At 48.4% G+C, this 18,051-nt stretch overlaps 5 protein-coding genes across 5 annotated transcripts; 3 read left to right on the top strand and 2 right to left on the bottom strand.

Moving 5' to 3' along the window:
- Positions 1-339: 339 nt before the first annotated feature.
- BP5553_03024 (Chitinase) lies at positions 340-1,439 on the bottom strand (the record flags this gene model as incomplete). The annotated part of the gene is made up of 2 exons (XM_032011647.1): positions 340-1,203; positions 1,263-1,439. 2 exons carry the CDS (start codon positions 1,437-1,439, stop codon positions 340-342), a joined length of 1,041 nt encoding a protein of 346 aa, XP_031871340.1.
- Positions 1,440-2,225: 786 nt separating this feature from the next.
- BP5553_03025 (uncharacterized protein) lies at positions 2,226-3,236 on the top strand (the record flags this gene model as incomplete). The annotated part of the gene is made up of 5 exons (XM_032011648.1): positions 2,226-2,433; positions 2,482-2,547; positions 2,603-2,606; positions 2,655-2,710; positions 2,764-3,236. The coding sequence occupies 5 exons, from the start codon at positions 2,226-2,228 to the stop codon at positions 3,234-3,236; spliced, it is 807 nt and encodes a 268-aa protein (XP_031871341.1).
- A 5,870-nt stretch (positions 3,237-9,106) lies between these two features.
- Positions 9,107-10,243, top strand: BP5553_03026 (Uncharacterized protein; the record flags this gene model as incomplete). The annotated part of the gene is made up of 1 exon (XM_032011649.1): positions 9,107-10,243. The coding sequence occupies one exon, from the start codon at positions 9,107-9,109 to the stop codon at positions 10,241-10,243; it is 1,137 nt and encodes a 378-aa protein (XP_031871342.1).
- A 2,016-nt stretch (positions 10,244-12,259) lies between these two features.
- On the top strand, positions 12,260-14,358 carry BP5553_03027 (Uncharacterized protein; the record flags this gene model as incomplete). Its single annotated transcript, XM_032011650.1, has 2 exons — positions 12,260-13,841; positions 13,895-14,358. 2 exons carry the CDS (start codon positions 12,260-12,262, stop codon positions 14,356-14,358), a joined length of 2,046 nt encoding a protein of 681 aa, XP_031871343.1.
- A 1,139-nt stretch (positions 14,359-15,497) lies between these two features.
- Positions 15,498-17,174, bottom strand: BP5553_03028 (putative platelet-activating factor acetylhydrolase 2; the record flags this gene model as incomplete). Its single annotated transcript, XM_032011651.1, has 2 exons — positions 15,498-16,806; positions 16,885-17,174. The coding sequence occupies 2 exons, from the start codon at positions 17,172-17,174 to the stop codon at positions 15,498-15,500; spliced, it is 1,599 nt and encodes a 532-aa protein (XP_031871344.1).
- Positions 17,175-18,051: the final 877 nt, after the last annotated feature.

The raw sequence follows: 18,051 nt of genomic DNA on the forward strand, positions 1-18,051 counted from the left end.
TAGGTATGGGTTATGCGGGAGATCTAGAGGTTGATAGGGCAATGAAATGACTGGTAGCTTTCGATACATGCAAAAATGACTGGAGGGGGTTTGTATTGACGTTGTCTCCTGACTAACGAGTTAAAGTCTATATAAAACTTCAGATAAATAGCCAGATGTCATTTTCTCTATAAATATTCTTCATAGATATCGCTTTCTATATGGCTGTCCTCTATCATACCGTGCCTCTACGATCATTTCGTATGCCGCGCTGGTGGAGGTAGAAAATAACCCACATTCGCCTGGGTATATCAGTTGGCGTGCTAACTTTCAAAGGCAGATAATCGCAGTGAACTGGCGCTATACTTCGGTGTTGCTGTCAGAGTAGTAAGCAAATTGTTTCGGCAGAGGAGCCTCCTCCTTCTCAGCCTTCGGATCTTGATCCGCGAATAAGAATGGATTTTGCTTGTTTTGAAGAGCACTCGCGCTTGCACCAGAGTTCGCAGCGGCAGAAGTTGCAGTTGGGAACCCATCCCTTAGATTTTTAGTCATGAATTCTGACCATTCCCACGGCCTTTCTCGGTCACCTGGCAGGGAATTGAAGTATTCCCACCCCATAACACCGCCAAACCCGGGGTATCTCGACTTGAGAGTAATCAAAACTTCTTGAAGCATCTCAAATGGGACCCAGCCACTGCCATTTCCGGGATTCGTTACCATCCCAATAACAATCTTCTCAGCTGGATACCCTCTTGCGATCATGAAATCGTAGCCATCAGTCCTGCTGACGTCGCCCCAACCGCAATAAAACTGTGTATTGTACCAGGCAATCTGCTTGCCCCTCATCACCTCCAACGCCTCATAATTGAAGCCGCTCAGATTATGCTCCGGATTGTCTGATATGAGTGCAGCAGCAACAGGCGCCAGTGTGATGATAAAATCTTGACCAAAATCGCTCTTTAGTCTATCAATTAGCCGTATTATTCCCGCGAGAGTCATTGGCTCTTCCACATCTAGATCCAATCCATCGAGTCCGCGTTGTCTGATAAGATCTCGTAGGGGACAGTAATATTCTTCGAATGTAGCCTCATCGAGGTCGAGCCGTGTAAATGAGCCTTTGGCCGCCCCGCCCAACATACCTAGGACCTTGACGCCTGACGCCTGGAGAACCTGAAGCTCAGCCCAGAGCGTAATATATCGGGGGTCGGAAGGGACATGATCGTTCTACACATTGGTGAGCTGCGGATTCCCAAGAGCAAGCGGCCGATGACCGTTTAGCTGACCAGAGTTATGTGTCCTGGGGGGTCATTGAGGTGGATTGCGGCGAGGTTAACGTGGGTGACGGCGATGTTGGGCTGTGTTATAATGGGGAGGATGGAGCAAGGCGTGCCATCGGGATGGTGTTGTGTTTGATAGTAGATAACAATCCGCGGCGTTGGGGACGGGGGGATAGGAGGCATTTGAGGTTGAGGCTGAGCCTGTTGTGGAGGAGTGGCACGAATGTATGATGTTGTACTTCGTACGTGTTGACAAGTTATAATACAGCACGACAGACCAACGCGGGGCTGACAACAGTTGGTGGGGTCGGTCTGTCGGTCGCAAATGCCCCTTATTTCCTCGCCTGCGCCCTCTACTTGCCCTCTACTTCGCAGTCCCTTCGCCTTTTTCTCCATCTGCATCTCCACCTCCTCGTCTTATTATCATTTGACTTCGTATACTTGCTTCATATATAACGAATCATCTGCTCCTCAGAATGTGAGCAGCTGTGAATTATGTCACCAGAGCGAGCCGCAGCTAGTTGGCTAGGTCGGCGCGGTGTTCGCGTTTCATGCTATTTCGAGGTCGTGGATCCTACAACTGCGTAATCAGAGTACAGCCACACTCACTCCAGCAGTCGCCTTGTGCCGTACAACTTCACTGTTGGTTTCTCCAGGACACGCAACCTGCGCGAGGCATGGCTTTTCACCAACTGTTATCCTCCAGGGATTACCGAGTAGATCATCCGCGAAGGATCCTGGAATAGAGCAGTCATGTCAGGTACTGGGCTGACTGTTCCATAGATAGGGCTGTCTGCCGTCAGCCACGCATATTCCTCACAAGCAGGTAGGCAGCGGTGATACACACATATATACATAAGACAAGACAGGTTTCCTTGGCCATCTGTCCACTGTATTCATACCCTCCCTTTCCTCCTCTCTGTTTTAAAGCCGTATTTTCATTGGTTTACTTTCATACATCACGTCAAAATGGCTCCATATCTCCAATCATTACTCCCCTTGGCAGCGATATTCGCTTCTCAAGTAGCCTCGTTCGAGTTTACATATCCAACGCCTGGCAAGAGTCACACTTTTGCCGATGGCGATAGGGCAATAGTTCAATGGACCTCGGCGGTGGAACTCCCAGAGGTCTTCCTCAATTGTAGCACGACGCCCAGTGGCGCTACGCCTGTACTTGGTATGGATTCTGCGTTCAGTCGGAAGCTGCAAGCTAACTGAACTACAGCTTCCGCGGTCGCATTTACAAATGCCCTGCCTGGGAAATTGTATAGGGCCCATTGGAGTTCTCAAGGTAGGCATGCTTCCACTCGTTGCTTTGTCGAATTATCAGCTAACAGCCTCAATAGATGGGTTGGTCTTCCTTACTGCATAATCTCATCAATATCCTAATTAAAACAGAAACAACACATTTTGCAAGTTCTGCGCCGGGGATGGCGGTAAGACTTGTAGTGGTAGTCAGTCTCTCCCCGCCTTCTCCTGAAATCGTTCATTACCTTACACCACGCAGCATTCCATCTTATAGACCGTCAGAAAGGATCCCTTTCAACGCTCTGGTACGAGAAGGGCAACAGGCAGGCCGCACAATCTGATTGTACGGCCGACTCCCCTACTACAATCACGAAATATGTGACTGCATCAAGTACAGATGCATGTGGATGTCACGGTGGCAACTCTTCCAACCAAACTGTTACCTGGACCGCACCTCACTCGTCTATTGCTCAGGGCACTGGCACTGGATCGGGTTCTCTCCCAACAATCACCGCTAACTTTGTTGGTTGGAACTCAACAACGCCTAGCCTTCCTTTGCCCTCCGATACTACGATCACGACCATCTCTGTTGTAACACCTCCTCCAGTGCCGTCTCCATCACCACCAAAGGCTTCTACCACCGGTGCATCACCAGCGGCATGGTCATCACATGTCAATTTAGCTCTACTTGGGATGCTACTTGTGGGCAGTGTCTTCTTTGCTGTATTATAAGAGCTTTAGACTTTTGATATTTGGGAGTTTCTCGATGCATTACAGGAGTTTATGGGATACTAAGCTGGGTGGCTCGGTTTGTAGGTATATGGTCGCAATGATACCCTTCCTTTGGCGGAAATGTTTTACTTCACTTAGCTATTTGGGAGTGAGTAATATAAAAATAAGTGTCTAGTGCTCTGTCATCCATAGAATCCGTAGGCAACCTATAAAAAAAAAGTAAGTCTAGCTTGCATTACCTAAATATCCCTCCAATCCTCACTGAAGGAAAAGTTCAATTACTGTGCCTCGGCCATATCCTTGTTGCCCCTTTATGATCTCCGTTCCGGCCTCGGTTATGGAGAAACGCCCATATTAGATAAAGCAGATATGCTATAGGAATAGGTACCATACCTAGGTAGTTTATCCCGCTTCGAAATTTTCTTCTGGGCACGTTTCTATTAATTTCCCACTTCCCCTTTATATGCACCTTCATGGGTCCTCTCTTTTCTTGAGAAAAATGTTCAAATTAGAAAGACTAAAATATACGTGGCGTTCAGAAAGCTATTACGCGGTAATATATTCCACTTCTTCAGGCCTACTTTCTATATATAAATATAAAAATAAGTCATTAGTTACAAGAACATGATACTGTAGGCGATTAGGAAGTCGTGGACCAGCAGATATAAAGGCCTATGATCTTCCTGTCAGCTTGTTTTGTAGTTTTCTGTCCGCGAAGCGCCTTTGAATTAGGTTTCAATATTAATTCCCTGAGGTCCCAATATGAAACTAAGAAGACTTCCCAAAGTGGAATAGCTACGCATAGTGTTTTTGATGTCTACTGCAAAACGCTGCGCCCGCAAACTAAAGATAGGCATCATTTTTGTAGGTTTATTTCCATATTCTATACACGTACATACTTTTTAGTCAGTATAAATAATAGGGCGTGAAGCACTCGCTTTCTTAAACTGCAACTTGTCAGGAGTATACCTAATATGTATATGCAGCACCCTTTGCTGGGTTTTTGCAATGGCAATAGCAGGAAGAGAGAGGGAATCCACATGTGTATACAAAAGCTCCACGGTCTATAGAAGACAAATAACTTAGGGGGTTGGTGCAGTACGAAAAGGAAAGCAAGTTCGCTGAAAGTGCTAACCTGAACCTTTCCAGTAGAAACTCCCATAAGAGAACCTCTCCATCGCTAGGATTGAGATAATTTTAATAAGCCAGTTTTGTTTTCACCCTTACTGCACCAAAGCCTGGTCCACGCGCAGAGGGTTTCTTGAAATAGCTACTCGACAATAACATAAAACGCCCACTAGATAAACTGCTCGGCTCTGAAACCTTGTTCTCGAACACACAATAGATAAAATCCAGGGCAGGTTGATGGTGGGCCCACAAGATTATACGTCGATAGAGTTATTGAGGACCAGCTATATGAAATTGATGGCATTGAAGTTATATTATGCCGGGAAAGTCCTCTGCGCTGTATTTGGTGGTTTGCAATATATATAATTGGAAGCTTTGAAATAAGTGAGGCGAAGAAATAGTAACGGAAAGTAATGTTGCGATTTTAAGTTAATTGAAAATTGTACTGTAGTAACGGCTACAAATGAGTTTTAGGGTATTGGTATATAGTTGCTGGAAGCATATTGAGATGAGGAGACTAGTCCTAGAGAATCGCCCTCTATTACTACATAAATTGAGCGGTCAATTACTTAGCATTAGATAGTACGAACTGCTGGAACAAATCTCGAGTAGGTCGGGGCAACGGCAAGGAAACTCGGGGGATCTCTTGCAAATTAAAATCACTTTGCAACAAAAGTTACAAAACACACCTGGCAGTAGTTGGCAAACATATGAACTAAACATTGAACACTTACACTTTGGATATGAAATCTTAGCATTTGGTCATTCTATACAGAAGAGAGCCAGCTATTTTCCAACCTCAACTGATAGTTGGAATCCTAAATAAACAGACAGGTGGGAATACAATCCACGTTCTTCAAGCATTGATACGATGCAAGCGTTTTGTAAGAGTTTTGTAATTGACGAATGAAGTCAGACATATCTTTTTTCTCATGTAATTAATGCACGCATGTTATGTAACAGGCTAGCAGCATCGAGCTGTCGTGGCACCCTCCCCAAAGCTTGAGGATTAATAAAGCTAGTGCGCCGATCTCCACGCTGTGATACTCATGTCCGGGACCACCGTTCGCCCTTTGCTGTACCGCAAGCCACAGAAACTACTGCAGCCCGGTGACGAAACAAGCCAGAGGCCAATGAGAAGGTAATCCATTGGCAATAGTTGGGTTTCTTTACATACCTGCAGGTAAGGCCGGTAGGGCTGGATCCTCAGCTTGGGAATATTAATAATGGCCGGGCGCAAGCTACATGGCGTTTTAAACTGGCCGGATTGAGCAAGTGAGAAATTAAACGACATAATAAGCCCAATGGCCAGATCACCAATGGAAGCCCCCCCAAAAGTGACCGTAGACCCAGAACACAAACAACAACGCCCATATCCATCAGATTCTGTACACTGCCAGGCTGTCAGACACGACCTGCACTTGCAATAATTCGGATTCGCGACAAGGCCGCCACGTGTGACGCCTCGTCAATTAAAATGACCTGGAAGAGCTGAAAGACAGGGAGAAGAGAAAAGGAAAAGAGGAGCGTCCCACAGCGGTCTATGCACGTGCGCGGGCGGGGGAGAGAGAATGTGTTTCTCAATTGCGTGTTTTGGTGGTTTCGGGAGGAGTTCTGTTTGGTGTTTTATTTTTCGTGATGCTTCGTCGTGCTGGGTGAGGCCTTGGGGATTCCACACCGACTTCCTGCACCCTGGCTCGGGGAATTATTCAGCGGAGGGGTTTGAATTGAATTGAATGGAGAAAGGAAGGAAGCTGTGTGATGTTCTGTGTGGTTTATCATCATGCGCAGGAGAGGCGAGAATATGTATTATCTGCGTAGTGGTGGTAATTGGCCATGAGACAGAAGAGTGTGTAACTGCGTTTGTGTGCGGTACTGAATGTCGGTACGACCACCAGAAAGATCGACCGCGAGCGGCCGATCGGCCGACAGAGACATCGCCAAAGTCAATATCAGATCATGTGGGGAGAGACCGTCAGATTCGGAACACCGCCGCATTCCAATTAGGAAGACCGAGGCGTTTAAGCCGGGGATGGAGGGGCGCGGAACTGATGGGTATAAAGCCGAAGCACTAACTTTTAAGTATTACTTCCTGTACTTACTCCGACGGTGACGTATCTGGTACAGGGCATCATCGTACGTAGTAAAGTGGTTCGTTTTGCGGGTGTCGCTGGTATGGTGTCATGGGTGGGGATGCCGGGAACTAATTATTGTAGTAGCGGAGGAGATGATGGCATTATCAGATATCGTCGGAGCTTCCTCCACTACGAAATACCCACAGAGGCTAAGGTAGGTACTAGGTACTAGGTTCTAGGTAGTAGGTAATAGCGTAGGCACAAGGCAGATAGGCACGAGGTAGTGGAATACTAAGTAACCCCCCCAGCAGATATCATGGTGTTCGATGCCCTCATTATTAAGATCCTAGATTGTGTTGTTTTGAATGTTGCGGTTGAATCGGCACATAAAACGCCATGGAATCATGGAATCATGGACTCGTGGAATCATGGATACGCCGGGAAAGAAACTTGCAAGGACGGGGACCTGACTTGGAAGGTGACGGAGGTTGCAACTGCGCATCAACCTTTGGTAACTTGGAGACGAGGGGTTGGAGCTGCAATCGGAGCGTTCATATTGATCTGGACGTGTAGAGTTGTAGTGCATGAATCAATGGTGGCGACAACTGCCGATTGATATTGCGGCGGTGTGAAGTGAAACTGGGAACAGCGACACGATGGAAAGTAGAAACCCGCGAGATCTTATTATATTGTTATCGTGCAGTATCTTGTTCCTGTACTTGGTACTTCGTGCTACTGTGCATAGGTAGCAGTGCTTTCGTATTTGCAATTGCAATCAATTGGTATTCCGAGAGTGAGCGCCGAGTACCAACTAATAATCGAGTGGCGGTGATTGGACCGGCAGCGTGCCTCTGGGCCCATCGCGCCATCGGGCGCCCCGAAAGCGCGTAGGGCCGAGTCTTACAAGCCACGACGTACGGAGTACAAGACGATAGGCACAAACACGAATACAAATATAGGTACAAGTACAAAAGATAACGATGTGATGATGGCATGTTAATGATGACGATAATCAATGGTACGTAGTATTGTTCGAGTAGGAATATGTCCAGTACCTAGATAGGGTCCTGCACTGTACCTTGTGACATCGCACTACGACGGTACAGGTACATTTCTGCCTTACGTCAGTCAGTCAGTCAGTCAGCGCCTGGGTTCGAAACGTTTCCAATGCGTTGATGGTCGCTTCGGGGGGGGATTCAGGGTATTCGGGGGCATCCGGGGGCATCCGGGCCCTGGCCTTGGTGGTGGTGGGGTAATAATACCGAGCATATAACTTCAGGTACAAGGACATCTCGCGGTGACTCTACTGTTCTTGAAACTGGAAATTCAAGAGGACAGCCCTGTCAAGCTGCGAGCTATCAAGGAGGAGTATGAAATAAAACATTTATAACAGAAACGCTGCTCTATCAAGCTGCAACTTGCAACTTAGCTGTTACGCTGTAGATATCCATATCTTCATGAGATAATAAGCCACTACTACTGTACTGTACTGTACGTACTGATCCTCCTTGACCTTATCTGCGGCCTCCCCGCCCTCCACGTCCACGTCTACTTCGGGGTCACCTCGACCATCAATAATAATCACCACGTTGCGCAGCAGCAGCTGCCTCTTGAGTCTGGAATCAATTCGATTATTGCATTTGTATTTATTGCCAATTCCCAATCTCCACGAACCTCAGCAGCCCAGCACTGCTACCGCCACATTCGAGCTTGTTGGCTGAGCGCAGTAGCCCCAGGAGTCCCAGCTGAGAGATAAGCGCAGCGTCGTGGCGGCGCCAAGTGGAGGGGCGCCAGAGAAGAAAAACAACCACAGCAGCCGGAGCTCGCATTGTGCCCAATAATAAGGTGAGCTACTTTGCGTCTGAACGTGAGAGCGTGAAAGCGTGACGCAGCTGTATTGTTATTGTTATTGCTGTTGTTGTTGATATTTATTTCCGAATCTGGGTGTTTGGGACAACAAGTATAGAGGCTGCCGATTCATCTTGATCGAATCCTTCTTGCTCGCTCGCTCGCTCTCTCTGCTCGTGTCTTGCAGACTTGCAGACTTGCAGACTCCTCCTTTCCTATTACCCATCCTCCAAAAGTCTTGTTTGGCGCGGCCTCTTCAACTCTGGCAGTGCCTCGGGGCGGCTCTTTGGCTCCATTCCCAACCTTTGGTGCTTCTCCCCACGCGGGCTGAGTCGGGCGCCTTATTTGCTGGTGGTGTTGAAGCCCGAATGCTGACCTCCGACGCTTGTTTAGCTCGAGCGCGCTAAACGTCGCCGCTCATACGGTAACGGACTGACGGTGGCAGTATTATTATCGCTCAATAATTATTGCTATTGCACCGGCGTCTGCAGCTGCTTGCATCAGTAGTGTAGTGTATCCACACTCTGCCTGGGATCCTTCACTACTGCACCTGCACTGCACCGCACCGCATCGCTCAAAACAACCTGGGCCCCACGCAGAAACCTTCCATCCTCATCTTCATCTTCATCCTCATCCTCCCCCTCCTCCACTTCCCTCTACCACAACCTCCGCTACCACAACTACAGCAAAGGTTGATCCGGCAGGAGGCCCAATTTATATAGTGATTCCCTCGAACTCGCCGTGCGGGTACGGTAATACTGCTTAATACCCACTCTTTGTTGTTGACGTCGCGCACCCGCCGCCACGTCCTCAATGATGATGGCCGACGTCCCACGTCGAAAGGCAATGCCGGCCGGCTACCAAGCCGCTCCCCAGCCGTCAAACATCTACGGACATAGTCGCACTCGGACGACTTCCTCAAATACCTTTCCTGCAATCCTACAACCCCACCATGCTCAACAACACTACCCGAGCAACTTACAAATCAACGCCTACACCTCCCGCCGAACACCCTCTACAAATACCTTCTCTACCACCGCCAGTAGCGGCAATGGGCCGGTCGGCCAACGGCCAGTATCCCAGGACCTACGACGGTCAACGTCCTCCAGGTCCGGTGGCTCGCCATCCACGAGCTATGTCGCTCTGATGCGGAAGCAGAAAGCGACCGTGTGGTGCGATCGAAGCCAACATGAAGACCCACGGCTGGTCGCTGCACAGCGGCAGGCGAAGATCCGAGCTACAATGGAAGTAAGTGGAGGCGGTGGCCAAGCACGGCTGTCAACAACCGGGTCTGGAAACTTTGCTGCCAGTAAGGGGGTCACCGCGAAGATACGGCATCACGGGAAGTCGGGATTGGTGGGATACTCCCCCGGGGATCTGGCTGGTGGTGTCGCGGGCGTGCCCATGCGGCTGAGTGCAACTGAAGTCGAGGGCGAAGACAGCGACGACGACTCCCCTGGCGGGACAATGCAATCCGGCGGATACCATCGTCGGACTGGCAGTGGTCGCAGTAGTGTCGGAAGCGGTGGTAGGAGAGGCCTCACGTATTCCCGACAATCCGGTTCTAGTTCAATTGGAGGGAAATGGAGCTCCGGCAACACGCCCCCAGGGGAAAGGCAGAACTCCCTCGGCGACCTGGCTGAAGCGGACACTCCTGCTCCCGCTCCTGCTGCAAACCGGCATCGCAACCACTACTTCGGTGGAGATGGAACTGTCGATAGGACCCAGAGTGTGGGGAGTGGCAGCAGTGGCGAACGGGCTGACAACGTCCCCGACCTGGGTGCCGATGATGCCGCAAGACTTGCCAGCAACAGCCTAATGAAGTCTACCATCACGCGGGAGAAGAGCACGAAAAACCCAGACGAGCTAAGAAGAAGAGGGAGCGTGGATGAGCGGACGATGACCATGAGCGCCGGCCGGTTATATGTTGCGAATCCGGATACGGATAGCGACTGACCGAGGGATAATAATGAGGAAGATACCCCGATTACGGATGAGATTACGGCCCGAGTTGCATGCATTTATGGCGTTGGGGAACTCAGGTCTGGATGGAATTGTTTTTTTTTGGAGACCTGGCTTGATACCACACAGGCTGGTGCACATATGGTATCCGATACAGTCAGATTAGCCCCCCCCTCAGTTATTTAGCGGCGTCTGCATATCATGTACACATGTTTATATTTGCATATAGCAGTACGATAGAGCACAAGGCTTGCAAATAATAGGTGCGAAAAATATACAAAATTCAAAGATCTACTGGAACCGATTGATATTTGTGCCGTATTATGCTGCAGCACGACGATTTTGATTTTTAAGTTTTTCATCTGCATGGTGTAGTATTTTATTACCTACAAAGTATTACCTCATACACATCCCTTACCGCAAACATCCCCTCTTCTCACACCCATATCCGAGCCGAAGCTGAGTTTTTAAAGTTCAGAGGCTGTTTTAAGCTTTGAGATTGCATGTCTACGCATGTTTACTTCTTGTCCGAAAACAGGACGAAAACGGTAACCACTAGAGGTTCTCAATATCGATGGCAAATCTCTTGGTACATCTGAAGAAGAAAGGGCTGAGCATTGTTTAGATGGGAAATGAAACTTCAGCATGAAGTTTATGGCGAGATTAGACCTACTGGATGATAAAGAGACGTTACCTAGTAGCTAGGTTGATTTTTGTTACCTACATATAGCCAGGCTTTCAAATATCCCCAAAATAATTCTGACGGATCTTTTCCATTCCCAATTCCCTGGGCATCGGGTCTAAGAATTTATCGATTTCCGCTCGCCAGAAATAATTCATTGGGTTTACTTGTGACGCTGTAGTGTACTCCCAATATGACGGGTACCAGCTAGCTGTCCCCCAATTGATAATTCCCACAATCGTATCGCCGCGGGCAAGAATATTTAAACTACTCAAGTCGCCGTGTGTAAAAACAGGGGCTGGCCAATCTCTGTCTTGCAATGCTATTAGTTCGCTAACATCGGGGTAGTGATTCGGGTCGGCGTCAAATCCTCCTCTCAGGAATCTATGGAAGTCGTGGAGAGTTTTGAAGGGTCCATGGCACATCGAGTTCCCAAAGAGTCAGCCGTCCCATATTGACCCACCATCGACGTTAGAAATGCCTTGTCCTTGAGAAAGACGTATGTTCCGCGTCTCGTACACCATTCTTTTAAGCTGCGCGTGTATCTTTGCCTTCGACTCAGGACTTCGCTCCCCCCACCCATGGCCCAGCATGTCACCGTTCTCCATCGCGATATAAGTCCGTCCTTTGCGAGTAAAAGCACAATATACTTTCGGCACAGGTATTGAGGTGTGTTGGGCTATGAATTGCAGGGCTGATGCTTCTGGAAGGTGTCTGAGAGGCCCGAATTTTATGCAGAGTTTATTGCAGATAAATATGACGCTGCCATGGCTGGGGACGACATGTTTGAGAAACTTAACGGCTGCGAGAACGACGAAGCGGCGTAGACGGGTGTTGTTGATAGGTTGTGACTCGGTCGATGTCTTGGTTAGAAGGGTTGTCTTTGGTTCCTGAGGTTCGTTTTAATTGTTCTATGACGGGGCCATCTTCCATAATAAATGTACTCTACTCCGCACCTCGCTCATAAACAGCCTTTATAAAGCTCTGGCTTTGTGGTGCTTGTGGAAAGATAACTAGAGGAGTTGTGATTGCTACCCGTTGGCCTAAGCTTAAGGAGTAGAGGTTCTAAAAGCGGGACTAAGGGGCGTCGGCTATGAGTGACGCGAACCACTTCCCGACAATCGCGAAAGCGCGTCCAACTTCGCGACCATTCATCCTTGAGTTAAGCCTGAGCAACAAAGCACAGTCAGTGTACAACAATCCTTGGGCTGCTTGCTCGTATCTATTTGACTAAATACAATACACTGCCATATTTCAATTAATTGGTGGCAATTCACCTTCGTCCACGAACAATCTAGAGCTCTAGCACGCGTCACAGCTACCTCGACATGTCGGTTCACGAATCAGCCCGATCTCTGAAGAGGAACCATGACAGCTTCGAAGGCCGCGCAGATCTGAAAGAGTCACATACCGCTGCCGCAGACTTCCTACAAACCCTTCCAATACCTCCTACCCCAACCAACACCTCGAAACGGAACTTAAGCCCTGCGCAGAGCAACTCCAGCCCACTGAGCGATGTTGGACCAGTGACACCGTCTGCAGTGTTGAATTCTCCCAAACTTGCTACTGGGGCCGGACCAAACGCCTCGGTGAATACCAGCTCGCCGTCCGCCTTCGCAGCACTTAATGGTGCTGCCGCCCCTCCAGCCAAGAAGACTAAACTCACATTCGCGGAGAAAGAGATGAGGCAGATCCAGAAGGATATCAGAGAGCAGGAGAAGGCGGAAGAGAGAGCGAAGAAGGAGGCCGAGAAACAAGTACAAGCCGAAGAAAAAGCACGACGAGATGCTGAGAAGGAGGCTGAGAGAAAACGGAAAGAGGCAGAGAAACAACTACAAATCGAAGAGAAGGCACGACGAGACGCCGAGAAGGAGGCCGAGAAAAAGCGGAGAGAGGCTGAACGGGAAGAAAAGAGAGCTGCACAGGAGGCCGAGAAGGCTGCTAAGGAGGAGAAGAAGCTGCTGAGGGAAAAAGAGAAACAACGAGTCGAGGAGGAGAAGATGAAAAAGGAACGCAGCCAACCGACCTTGAGTAGCTTCTTCGCCGCACCTTCTAAAGCCAGGACAGGTAGCGCGGATGGTAAGGAAAAACGTCCCGCAAGCCCTGGACCACAAAATTCGAATCCTAGTCTATTAGCTGCGTCGACTGTAAACCCCCAAGCTACCACGCCCAGCAAGCCCGAGATATCACCATATGACAAGATGTTTCCGGCTTTCTTCATACATAGCGATGTCAAGGTCGCCAGTGTTAATCGATTCGAGCGGGACGACGAAGCCTTGAATTCGATACACCAAACCCTCGACAGTTACATATTCGGGGATAGGAGTCCAGACCGAAAACTAACGTTTGATATAATATCGCTGTTCCACCTACCTGATAATACTGGTCCTCGTGGCAAAAATTGCATGCCAGTCCGTGAGATCATGGCTGAGTTCTCAGGAGATGCTTCTCGTCCGATCGACTTAACCGAAGATTCGCAAATTTCTCAGGTCAGAAGGATGCGCAATCTACGAAGGGTGCCGATGAAGATCCTCCAATTCAGAGAAGACGTCAGGCCCCCATATCGAGGAACATATACTAGCCGGCCTGTCCATGGCGTGGCGAAGTTGGGTCGAAATCCACTTCGGAGAGACCTTCCGAACACAAACTATGATTATGATAGTGAGGCTGAATGGGTTGAGGATGAAGATGCCGAGGACTGCAACAGCGATGGCGAGGAGGAAGATGATGGAGAGGATGGCGAGGACATGGAGGGCTTTTTGGATGATGAGAATGATGAACTAGCTCATTCTAAAAGGATGATAATACAAGGTGATTTAGAACCCGTTTCGACGGGTTTGTGTTGGGAGAGTAGGAAAAAGAGGAATACCGGTGTGGAGATGATGCAATATCGGATGGAAATCATCGTTGGTAAGCTAAAAATCTCCTGTGACGTCCAAGCGATTTCGATTAACAAGAAACAGACCCAAATCTCAAATCAGTCAATCCCTTTTCGACTCAATACTGGGTACCGAATCCAACCACCACAGCCATGGAACCTCCCCGCCTACCCCTCACAGCAGTGAAACCCCCAAACACCAGCACCGCCATCCTCCCCTCGTCAACCATCAAAGTAACGTCCTTTTTCCCTCTGACTACCTCCACTACCTCTACCACAGCGTCGTTATCCTCCCAACAAGCTCTCCAGACTATCTCCACACCTGGCAAAGACACCAAACCCAAAAAGCTCCTTCCGGCAGAAGACCTCCCCAAATTTAGAGATGCTGTGGAAGGCAGTAACCTCTCGAAAATAGGGTTGATCGAGGTGTTGAAGAAGCAATTCCCTGGACGGCCAGCAGCGGCTATTAAGGGGACATTGGAGACTGTTGCCAAGAGGATTGGTGCTAAGGAGGCTGATAAAAGATGGGTTATCGTCGAGGGGATGTGATGAGAGTAATAAATGAACTTTTCTTATTAAAACAACACACCGGTGGCAGTGGAAGGAAACACGGGATAGTGTGTACCTTGCTGTTGCTCTCTTGCTTGGCTTAGCGAAAGTCTCTACTAATGAGCATCTCAACATTTACCGGCGTTTACATTTACATTAGCTTAGCATACCTTAGCATGTCGAGCAGAAATCGCAGACAGGCTGGCGTTTTTTCCCCCAGAGCAGGCGAAAATATTAGATTCCTATTTTTTGATCCTACAGAAGTTTTTTTTAGTTTTGACTTGCGTCTGTGACTTTATAGACTTGTAAAAGGTCTAATTATCTTTGCGTTATTCACTAGTGAAATCAAACCTCGTTATGATGGGATGGCGGTGGTAGGAAGTACTATTCCCATCGAATAGAGGAGAGTAGATAGTAGATTTCCACTACACGAGATTTAAAATGCGGGGGTTGGCCGGTAGAGTTTAATTGTGCGCTTTGGGAGCTTGCAATGTAGCTTTTTAGTATATATAGGGTTAAAAGGAGCTATAAATCAGGAAGTATTGTGTTGAAAAAGATAGATCGTGTCTTGAAATATGAGCATCATGAGTGGTATTTACTTTCCTAGCAGCTTTTAGTAGATATATAAGAAAACGCCTGTATGCTATATTGTATTGCCTATTAACACACTACATAGGCATGACTTCCCATCGCCTTCTTTTACGCAACTTTCTTTTAAAGATCTGAGTCTCGCAACATACAAAGTTGAAGAAGAATTAATTCAATTTAATGCTTGGGTGGAAAATAACAATTGTTCGAGGTATTTCAAAACCTAATTCTAAAAAAGCCCATGTGGACTAATTAGAAAAAATTCAACGCTAATAGATCAACGCTTGAAAACCCAAAGCTTGAAAGATCTAGCTGTTATACACCTCTCCAAGCGCCATAATTTCCCCGTGGCCCTTGCCTGCCATTCTAGAGAATAATAATAAAACGCCAAGCCGTTCGCTATGCTTCTTTTTATGGTTCGGTCTAAAGTTCGTAATAGTCGTGCAACGTATTCGTGTATCTTACACCGCATTGGTGACGGTATCTCCCTCCTCGCCATAACGATTGTCATAACTATCAGGAGATATACCGTTCCACTATGGCGGTAACCCTCAAGTAGTCACTTCCTTGCCCTTCCGATTCTCCAATACCTCATTCCTGATAACGGCATCACTAGGATCGACACTGGATGGAGTTTTCCCCATCAATTTACTTGCCTCCGCCTCACCCTCACTTAAATCAGTGCTGATAAAATTCCAACCACGTAATTCGCTTGACAAGATTGCAGTATCATCATCTGTAGTCGCCGCTTTATCGTCCTCCAGCTCCATATCCGCATGACTGGTCTTCGAGACTTCAATCCCGCAGTTTCTCAGAGTCTGCAGCACCGCGCGCACATTAAGGCGCATGATGCGCTCGGGCTCTTGGACGGCCATAAACCGCTTTGTGAACCAAGGGAAGAGGATGCCAAAATCAGATTGTGAGAGATGGGCTGAGGATGCTGCGTAGTAGAAATTAGGCGTTGGGATCTCTCTTCCTTCCGAGTCATTGAAATTTTGGTGCGGTGACGTGCTGGATGGGTCGGGGGATAGGAGGCGCTTCGTTGCTTGGAGGTGTTCTCGCCACTTGAAGAACGCCTGTGATTCTACCGCTAGGAGGGCGGCGCCACCAGGCCCACCGGTGCTGTAGCATGGGAAGGGCTTGTCCCAGAGCCAGCGTGTGCTTTCGGCTCGGAGGGGGAAACACCAGACGTCGAGGAGGATAAGTGGGGTTTGGGGTGTGATTTGTTCGGCGATTGACGAGCGTGAGGAAGGTGTGAATAGAGGCGTATAACTTGCCGGGGCGGAGGATGTGAGAGGGGAGTAGAATGTTGATTTCACAAGCTGTGTTACAGTTGCGCCACCGAAGGAGTGACCCGCGAAGGTGATCTTGCCCGGTGTGTGGACATCCATCTTGTCTTTAAAAGGCGATAGCGTGATGGAAGAAGAGTTGAGATTTGTCAGAGACATGCCGTTGTCTAGTTTTATGAGGCTGTCATGGACTAAGCCCATTTCCCATAGTCGAGTTCGTAATTGTGCATTTCTCTGCTGTTCCACTTCCGGCGATGGCGTATGTGATATCCGGACATAATCCACCACCTTCTTGCCCACTTGAGGGTCTACCTTTTCCGTTGTGGTTTCGGTAGAGGGCACGGCTCGAATGTAGGATACAGGCGTCGAGCCATCTCGGTGTTCAGGGGCTATGACAATCATACCATGGGAGGCGATGGAGCCTATGATTTGAGAGTAGGCATTCCGCGAGCCGCCCAGACCATGGGAGAATATCATGACGGGCCATCGAGAGGTGGATGTATCTGGCTGACGTAGGGGAGCATTCTTGTGGACTGGAATCTGGATGTAGTGCAAAAGACGGGGGATGAATCTGTAGCCTCTGGTGTCAGTGTTGTCTTTACAATACAAATTCTGCGAGGACCAAATCAAAGAGATAGGACAAACATACGACACAAACTCGGCCAAGACGGATCCTGCACCTGCAAATCTGCTGAACGCAGAGAGATGGCTACGCTGCGGAACGGGAACCCAATTTACGGTCTGAGCCTTTGAACTAGATTCCGGCTCGCAAGGATAGAAGATGCGGTATTGGATTGTCGAAATAGATTCATCGGGCGCGGGGGAAGGTGACTCGAGTTCTGCCACTGGTATTTCGACATCGATACTCCCCACTACGTACGGGCCTGTGTACGAGGGAAAGGCAGGTACGGGGCTGAAGTAGGAGAAATAGGAGGTCATGGTGAAAGAAAGGATTGGGAGACGGTGTTATGGATGGATTTGTGTCCCAAGCAGAGCGATTAAGGAAAGAGAGTGAGACTGCAATGCACGGCAAGTACTGGCAGGTGCTAGAATAAGTGAATATGAATACTTTGGGAGGAATACTTTGAAGTGTGAAAAGAGAAAACGTATTAAAAAGCCCAAACACGCCTCGGCTCGGGCTTTGTTTTCTTGAAACTCCGTCACCACGTCATCGATCGGGATCGGGTTTAGTTTTGGCCGTGGCCCGCCCGATGTGGCCAAAGGGAGCATTAGTAAGATAAGATAAGATAAGAGTCTTCAACGGCGACCATCGCCGCTTCGGGGGGCAAGGCTTTCGATCCTTCAGTCGAGGCTTGAAACTCAGGATGCATGTTTCTCTCTCTAACCACAGTGCGAAGTGATTTTACATGACGTTGCAACCTTCGCCTCGAGCAGATATACGAAAAAGAACGAAGTTAAATGCCGGCATATAGATCCGTAGAATGCAACCCTGAACCACCTGGGATTCCCGCCGCCTCGGGAGAAATCAGAATCTCCATGGATTATTAGACGGCATGGAAGTACTCTACAGCCGGGTCCGAATATGAATGAGAAAGATTGCCAAGGTTGCGTTTAACCTTATTATTATTACTAATTACTTACTGCAGTTGCTTCTTACCCGTCTCTTTGCTCGCTAGAATCGGCTTCAGCGTGGCGATCACCGTACTCTTACTGTTGAATCAGTACTACCACCGATCCGAAGAACCTCTTGAATTTACTATGAAGGAATTAGCCAACACCAACGCTAATGCCGTAGATCTATGACCGATTGTGGGCTCACAAGTGGAAATTTGAAACTTGGAAACTCTTCATGGCT

This window comes from Venustampulla echinocandica, assembly GCF_003357145.1.
Source record: "Venustampulla echinocandica strain BP 5553 chromosome Unknown scaffold_1, whole genome shotgun sequence".
Taxonomy (NCBI): Eukaryota; Fungi; Ascomycota; class Leotiomycetes; order Helotiales; family Pleuroascaceae; genus Venustampulla; species Venustampulla echinocandica.